Source organism: Muscardinus avellanarius (genome assembly GCF_963383645.1).
Source record: "Muscardinus avellanarius genome assembly, chromosome: 2".
Taxonomy (NCBI): Eukaryota; Metazoa; Chordata; class Mammalia; order Rodentia; family Gliridae; genus Muscardinus; species Muscardinus avellanarius.
In genome coordinates this window covers 22,632,178-22,641,083 of record NC_137787.1, presented here as the reverse complement: position 1 = coordinate 22,641,083, position 8,906 = coordinate 22,632,178, and the positions used below count along the sequence as shown (strand labels likewise).

The 8,906-nt window shown below is 43.9% G+C and overlaps 1 protein-coding gene across 1 annotated transcript; it reads left to right on the top strand.

Moving 5' to 3' along the window:
- The first annotated feature begins 1,727 nt into the window (after positions 1-1,727).
- Positions 1,728-4,492, top strand: RPL37A (ribosomal protein L37a). Its single transcript, XM_080689115.1, has 4 exons — positions 1,728-1,744; positions 2,026-2,154; positions 2,529-2,611; positions 4,371-4,492. Exons 1-4 carry the CDS (start codon positions 1,742-1,744, stop codon positions 4,432-4,434), a joined length of 279 nt encoding a protein of 92 aa, XP_080545241.1. The 5' UTR covers positions 1,728-1,741; the 3' UTR covers positions 4,435-4,492.
- The last annotated feature ends 4,414 nt before the right edge of the window (positions 4,493-8,906 follow it).

Here is an 8,906-nt window from a genome sequence, read left to right as displayed (position 1 = left end):
GACAAAATCAATTTAATTATTATTATAATTTTTGTGTGGTGCTGGGGATTGATCCCAGGGGCATTCTCCCTCCGAGCTACATTCCCAGCACTATTTTATTTTTGAGACAGCATCTCCTTAGGTTGATGAAAATCTCACTACTTGCTGAGGCTGTCCTAGAACTTGTGATCCTCCTGTCTCAGCCTCCCAAATACCGGGATGTATGTGTGTACCACCATACCAGGCTCAATTTAATTATTTCCACTACCACTGCCATAAAAATTAGACTGTATGCTTTTTTATTTTCTCCCTTCTTTGATTTACACAGCCAGAACTAGAGGAACAGACTGGGTAGGATAAAGTAGAACTGCTTTTGTTTCATAAAAATGTATAAAATGGCTGAGTGTGGTGGGACACACTTGTAATCCCAGCAATTTGGGAAGCCGAGGCAGGATTTAAAATTGGAGGTCACCTTGAGCAATTTAGTGAGACCCTATCTCAAAATAAAAAATGAAGCCAGGCTGGTGGCGCACACTTGTAATCCCCGCGCTTGGGAGGCTGAGACAGGAGGATCACTTGGGTTCGAAGCCAGCCTCAGCTACTTAGTGAGGCTTTCAGCAACTTAGTGAGACCCTGTTTCCAAATAAAATATAAAAAAGGTCTGGGAGTATAGCCCGGAGGTAGAAAACCTCTGAGTTCCACCCCCAGTGCCACCACCAAAAAAAAAAAAAAGAAGCTGGGCTTGGGGTGTGGCTCAGAGAATGCCTCTGGGTTCCATCCCCAGTACCACTAAATAAATAAATAAATAAATAAATAAATAAATAAATAAATAAATAAATAAATAAAGCTAGGGGAATACTTGGAAACAGAAATGCCCCAGCATTAATTTCCAGTACAAATAAATAAATAAATAAATGATTTTTTTTTTTTGCGATACTGGGGATTGAACCCAGGGGCATCCTACCTCCAAACTACACCCCCATCCTCCCTATTTTTAATTCTTTATTTTGAAACAGTGTCTCACTAAGTTGAGGAGGGCCTCACTAAATAGCTGAGGCTGGCTGTGAACCTGTGATCCTCCTCTCTCAGCCTCCCAAGTACTGGTATTACAAGTGTGCGCCATTACATCCAGCTAAATAAATAATTATTTTGGCGATACTGGGGATGGAACCCTTCTACCTCCGGGCTACACTCCCAGACCTATTTTTATATTTTTTTTAATTTGGAAAAACAGGATCTCTTAGCCGTCGAGGCTGGCTTCGAACCTGCGTGGTCCTCCTGTCTGCAACGCGTGCTGGGAAGGAAGCCTTGGATTTCAGTCACTTGCGCTGGCAATGTGGGCCTGACAGTTTCAGAAAACAAAACCAAAAACCAACCAACCAAACAAACAAAAAACCACTTGAGATTTAGAGTCACAAACATGAGATTTAAGCGCCTCTTTTCTAAGCCAAGGGCCAGTGCACAAGCCACTCCCTTACGCACAGAAGGGAGATCATTCCTGCTTTGCAGGATTTTGTGATGTGCGTGAGATGATGTGGATGTGCTTCTGCTATAGTTCGTCCCTACAGTTTGCAAATGGGGGGGGGGTAGTGACATCTGGCCGCCTCAAACACCTCCCAGGTGTTTGTGATCCTCCCGAAGTCCTCCAGACCATAGAGCGCAGTTCCTAGCGAGGCCTGTCGTCACTTCCGCTCTTCCGCCTAAAACCGCGCCTGCGCACGGCGTCTCTTCCTCTCTGGGTCCGGGCCTAGGTGGCGTCAAGATGGTGAGTCCTGGCCCGCCGAGGCCTACATCTCTATCCGCGCGCATCTGTCCTTTTCTCGGCGTATCGGGACCCACCCGCCTGCTCTGTCCCGTGTCCTCCGAGGTCTCCGTGCCCTCGCCGCGTCCGGAGCGGCCCGAGGCGGAGGGGCGTTTCGGCGGGGGCCCTGGTTTCGCCGGGTTGAACTTGGGGAAACTGGGTCACAGCGGAGGGGACGTGGGGGCGCGGAGACCCGGCCTCCAACCCTAAATACCGCCGGTCTTTCCTTTTCTCGGTCCCTGCAGGCTAAACGCACCAAGAAGGTCGGCATCGTCGGTAAATACGGGACCCGCTATGGTGCCTCCCTCCGGAAGATGGTGAAGAAAATCGAAATCAGCCAGCACGCCAAGTACACCTGCTCCTTCTGCGGCAAAGTAAGGTGGTCTCCGTGGGGGAGCGGGCGGCGGGCAGGTGTCCTTCCCAAGCCAGGCGAACGGGGTGCTGGTGAGCCCTGGAATTGCGCCGTCCATTGTCAGCGCGTTGGTGGTGGCTAAAGAGTAAATGATTTGGCAAAAAGTCGCGTCCTAAGTCTAGCCCGCTTTGGGAGGAAGTGGTTCTGTTTTTAGCAATATTTTTGTATCAACTCCCAAGAGTTGTAGTGTATCTTCTAACATACCTGCTTGTTTTCAGTAGAGGTTTTTATTTGTAGAAATTTGACTGTTTACTGTGCACAATTTGATTACGTAATGTCTTTTAGGTGCCTTTAAAGGTATTTATTTCATAGTGAAAATTGATTTCCCTTTTGCAGACCAAGATGAAGAGACGGGCGGTAGGGATCTGGCACTGTGGCTCTTGCATGAAAACTGTGGCTGGTGGTGCCTGGACCTACAAGTGAGTCTACTTCTCTGCGATATTTGAAAATTTGGACTAAACGTAGGCCGAGCTTGGCATGTGACGGGCTAGTATTAACTTTTATACAAAACCAGGAGAGTAGGACTTTTGGGTCCCCTCCCAACTCTTCAGTGTTATAGTGTACTTTAGACTAAAGCTGCTGAAATGAAAGTTGGGGGTCTGATTTACACAGTCCTTTATAATTGCATGGTCACTGGAGTTATGGGAGCATTATGATGTGTGGGTCTAAGTAGGGAGGTCTGAACCTTGACATGCACTGCTAATTGCGCCTGCTAAAGTTTAAGAGGTCCCTTGGCTTAAAATTGTGAATGGAAACTTGAGGCCCTTTGGACCACTGCACCTTTGTAAATCTAAACAGTATTATTTGGGCTTCTTCACCACTGTGGCCTTCACAGGGCTGGTTGATAATTGCTAGGATATACCAGTCTGTGCTAGTAGTAATGCTTGCTTTGACTCTTAAGCAGATTCATTTCTAGAAGTGAAAACTGCCCTTACAGGCCTCTAAAAATGGAGTTCTTTGCTAACTCTGAATTCTGAGAGTCTGAGGTTTTCTCTAGCCAGTGTGTGCAGGCCAGAGCACTAGCTGTATGCAATGTGATGGGTGGCTAGTGTGGTGAAAGAAATGGAGTTTTGCGGTACTGGGGATGGAACCCAGGGGGCATTCTACCTCTGAGCTACATCCCCAGTCAGTCCTATTTTTATTTTTTAATTTGAAAGGGTCTCGCTGAGTAGCTGAGGCTCTCCATGAACCTGCGATCCTCTTATCTCAGCCTCCCAAATGCTGGGATTGTAAATGTGTACCACCATGCCCAGCTAAGAATTTAATTTTTAGGTTTTTTGTTCATTTACACTTAAACTGAAACAATGTAAATGTAAAACTATTTTGGGGGGACTCTGATGTCAAAAGGAAAAATGGGGACACGGTTGTTCTCAGATTTTTTTTTTTTTTTTTTTTTTTTTTTTTTTTTTGGTGGTACTGGGGTTCCTGGAAACCCTTCTACCTCCAGGTTACACTCCCAGAACCAGCGCCATCCTCCTGTCTCCGCCTCCCAAGCGCTGGGATTACAAGCGCTCTCAGGTTTGATAGTAAGTTGAATGAGTATGGGATGATATATTTTTTTTTTCTTTTGGCGGTACTGACTGGGGATGGAACCCAGGGGCATTCTATATCCAGGCTACACCTCAACCATATTTTTAATTATTTTGATACAGGGTTATGCTGAGTTGCAAGGGGCCTCACTAAGTAGCTGAGGCTGTCCAGGAACCCACATCCTTCTGGCTCAGCCTCCCAAATGCTGGGATTAGCATGCACCACCACACTTGGCTGAAAAAAGATGTTTTTCAGATATTGTTCCTTAGTTTTTTGCTAAAACTTTTTTCTTTTTGGTGCTGGGGGCTGAGCTCAGGGGCATTCTGCCTCCCAGCTACACCCCCAGCTCTACTTTTGCTTATTTAGAAAGAGTCTCAGTAAGTTGCCGAGGCTGGCCACAAACCTGTGATCCTCCTGTCTCAGATACTGGGATTACAAGTGTGTGCCACCACACCTGGCTAAGAGAGTTCTTAATGTTTGTTAAATTTTGAGGTTAACTGTATTAAAGTATTAATGGAGTGATCTAAATACACTTCTTTCCAGAAAGATTCCAAGAGTCTTTAGGATTGTAAGGAAACAAGCAGATGTAATTTACCATTTTGTGTCTATGTGCTTAATTATATTGGAAACTGGATTTTTTCTCAACAGCACAACTTCTGCCGTCACAGTCAAGTCTGCCATCAGAAGGCTGAAGGAGTTGAAAGACCAGTAGAAGCTCTACCATTTGAGACATCCTTAGCCTATAATAAATGGGTTAATTTATATTTTAAAAATTGTGGTTTGTTGTTCATTGTAGACATTTTGATTTGCATTGCATTAATATTGATCTTTCATTAATTTGGAAATTAAAGCCCTTTTTTGGTGTTGCTGGGGATGGAACTCAGGGGCCTTCTACCTCTGGGCTACACCCCCAGACCTGTTTTTATATATATATATACACACGCTTTTTTTAAAATTTGGAAACAGAGTCAAGCCCTCAGAGGCTGGCTTTGAACCTGCCTCCCACGTGCGGGGATTACAAGTGTGCACCAGCACAGCCCTTCTAATTTGAACTGAAAATTTTTGCTAAAATAGGTTATATATAATCCAATTGCTTTTTTTTCCAATAAGTATCTGCCATTTTTCATTTGGGATGCAAGGGCTCATGGGTTGAACTTAAAAATGAAGTTCCTTGGGTGAGTAAATGTGATCTTGTTTTTATAACAAGTGACTTACAATTATTTTGTACTGTGGAAACCTTTGATTTGTGAATCAGAAAGACCTAATGTTAGATTATGGGGTTTTTGTTTGTTTTTTGTTGTTGGGTTTTTTTTTTTTTTTGCCGGTACTAGGGATAGAACCCCAGGGACATTCTACCTCCAAGCCCCAGCCCTATTTTTATTTTGAAATAGGGTCTCATTGATTTGCAAATGGCCTAAGTAGCTGAGGCTGAGAATCACATCCTTCTCTCTCACCCTCCCAAATGCTGGAATAATAAGCATGGGCCACCATACCTGGCTGAAAGGCCTAATGTTAATTCAACTCCCTGTGCTGTTTGGAAATCCTGGCCGTCCACCTGAAATTCCAGTGAGAACCTGTGTCGGGAACTTTATGTGGAGCCATAATCCAGATTTGTTGTAGTGCTAGTCGTACAGCCTATTTCCTGTATAATCCCTGGTAGTGGAATGGTGTATGATGGAGGTTAGGATTACTAATTTTTGGAACCTTATTTGAACATTTTGGTGTTATTTTCCTAATTCAGGAATTAGATAATTATATAGACAACAGGTTTTTGTAGTCAAAGGTAGTTGGGCCTGAGTCGTCTAAACAGGATTATCTTGTTGAACAATTTTATAATATATATAAATAGTGGCCCATTTATACATGAAGTTACATAATTTATAACTCCCTGTCCTTCCAAAAGCTCTCGATTTCCATAAGCTTTGTGATCTTTCACAGTTATGTTATGTAACCTGTAAATGATGGAGCTAGCATTTAAAACTGTAGGCTCCAGAGCTGGTGATTCGAGTGGGTGGAGATGGTGCAGCTAAGGCGATAGTGACCCAAAGTCACAGGGAAGCAGCTGGTAGGGCTGAAGATTAGGTTTCTGCTTCCTGCCCCATATTTTCCCTTATTAGGCTGCCTCATTGATGGGCTCAGGGGCGTCTGTCCCCTCTGCTTCCCATACTGAGGAGTCCCACATAATTTTCCTCTTGGTTTATTTTCAGTGGTTTTTCCGAGCATTTGGTTCTAAATGTAAAAATGAGTAAGGTGGTATCATTTACTAGACTATATGCTTGCAAACCATTTCATTGAATCCTGAATATTTATATGGACCTGTGATAAATGGACAGCCAAGGAAGTACATTTTATTGCAAGTTTTTTGGGTATAGAGTTGAGGGATTGTGATACTTGAGCTTTGTTTTAAAGGATTTTCAGTGGGGGTTGAGGACCATAGATTAAATTCAGGAGCCATGAACTAGAAATTATTTTTGCTAACACCCCAATTAAGATTGAAAGTAATAGAGAGTAGTGATTGAGGTGTTGCAACCAGAACCAAGCAAAGTTAAGCAGTTTTCTGTTACTGTCTTCCTCAGGAAACTGAAAGCCATTTTGTCATTGATCGCATTTTCAGCTAAAATTCACATACAAGGAAGGGAAACTGATTATAGGCTTGGGGTACCTCGAAATGAGTCAGGTCAAATTAATGTGATGCTTGAATCAACCCCAAAGGCCAGAGCCCTTGAGAGTAATGTCAGGAGAGTGGGTGGGATGACTGATACTATATCCACATGTACTTTTTTTTGGGGGGGGGGGGTTGGTATTGGGGGAGGAACCCAGAGGCTTTCTACTTTCGGGCTATACTCCCAGACCCATTTTATTTGGAAACAGGGTCTCACTAAGTTGCTGAGGCTGGCTTCAAACCTGCACGATCCTCCTGTCTCAGCCTCCCAAGCGCGGGGATTACAAGCATGCACCACCACACCCGGCCCACGTGTACTTTTAAGGGCTCAGTTAATGGAAAAGGGAGTTGAAGGTTTAGAGCACTCACTGAACCGATGTTTGTTGACTGCCTCGTGCACTATGAATAAAAACAATGTCTTCAAAGCTTGCAGTTAAGCATGCATGGAATGGGATGCCTTATTAAGCTGGTTTTGGGAAACAGTTAAGTGGCAATTCTAATAAAAATAGGTTTTGATTTGTGTGTGTGTGGTACTGGGGATGGAACCCTGGGGCATTCTACCTCTGTGGGACACCCCCAGCCCTAATTTTTGTAACAGTCTCACTGAGTTGTGAGGGGCCTCACTAAGGAGCTGAGGCTGTCTGAACTTCCGGTCTCCGCCTCTGAATACTGGGATTACAAGCTTGGCATCCACGCCCAGCCCTTGATTTTTTTTTTTTTTTCTTTTTTTAAATCTGAGAACTGCAGAATGTTTCTAAAATTTGGGAACACTGAGATTGGAAAAGTTAAGAACAAAGTGCAGGGTAGTAGTTAATTGAGTTTTAGAGCCTTCTGTAAGACTTAGGTTTCTTACTCTGCTGTAGTAGCTTATCACTTTGAAGAAGTTAATCTGTGTTTGAATGTAGTTTCCTCATCTACAAGTGGTTGTAGTAGTTCCCACCCCAAAGGGAGCAAATTAGACAAACACTGCTGGTGGGGTCTACAGATTGGTTCTTGGATAGAAAAGAGGATGCACACTTAAGACAGAGGTGGTACCTGGGCATGGTGGTGCACACTTGTAATCCCTGCATTTGGGAGGTTGAGACGGGAGGATCCAGGTTCACAGCCAGCCTCAGCTACTTAGGTCCTTTGCAACTGAGACCCTGTTTCAAAATGAATAAAAAATAGGGCTGGGCGTATAGCTCAGAGGTAGAATGCCTCTGGGTTCCATCCCCAGTACTGCAAAAAATAACCCCCCCACACAGTGATGCTGTGTTGTGAGGTGGAACAGTAATGGTATTGGAGGACCAAAGAACAGGATTAGAGTGGAAACTGCCGATGGCAAAAGCATGAATTATGTCAAGGAAAAGAGGAAGAGGTTTAGGCTGAGGACACCAAGAATGAGAATTCATATAAGGTATATTCTTGGTCCAAAAGGAAAGAGCAACGCCTTCATTTATAAAGGTGGAGCCCTCAAGACCTGAACACCTCCCAATACCATCACAGTGGCTTCCCTTTCAACATGAGTTTTGAAGGGAACAAACTTTCAAACTACACCAGAGGTCAGAAGTTAGTGTCTTAATCTGGTAATATCTATTAACCATTTGAGAAGTAGCTCTTGTTTCTTCTGGACCTTGGTAAAATACCTGAACATGGGACACCAAGTTTGTGTGCAAGTCAAATTGTTTATTATAAACATGATGTTACCGACCTACAAAATTATAAAATCAAAGCTGGGTGTGGTGGTGCCGGCTTGTAATCTTGGTACTTGGGAGGTTGAGACAGGAGGATCTGGGTTCACGGCCAGCCTCAGCTACTTAGGCACTCTGCAACTTACTGAGGGCCTGTTTCAAAATAAAGAATAAAAAAATTACAAGTGCAGATGTACACAATAGCATTCTATTCTAAGGGAAAACTGAACCAGGGAAGATCCAAAAGGGACAAGTAGATTGCCCTAGCATGGCGCTTCGATTCTCGTGGAGTATGTAAGGGTCTATTCTCTTGGTGCCTCATTGTTTCTTAATTTAAAGATTCTCTCATTGGGGGAGTTCCGTGTGTCAGCCAATGGAAGAGAGAAAAGTGCTTTATTGATGTATCCACACACTGCTGGCATCAGCTGAAAGTGGGCATAGATACCTTTGAAAGAGTGGTAAACTAAAGTCCTCCCAGTAGGCAGAACTTAAGGTAATATCTACCTTGCAAAAATATGCTTTGAGCCGGGTGTGGTGGCGCACACTTGTAATCCCAGCATTCCGGAGGCTGAGACCTGGAGGATCACGGTTCACGGACAGCCCTCTGCTGTCCAGTACTTAGGCCCTCTGCAACTCAGTGAGACCCAGTTTCAAAATAAAGAATAAAAAATAGGGCAGGGGGTGTAGCTTGGAGGTCGAATACCCCTGGGTTCCATCCCCAGATCCGCAAAAAAAAAAAAAAAAAAAAAAATGGTTTGAAGTAGATATTCATACTGGTTTTTGGGCCATGGCTAATAGGTTGGCCAGCTGGTCAAAGAGTTGGAAAGAACAACAATGGACGACAAGGCTATT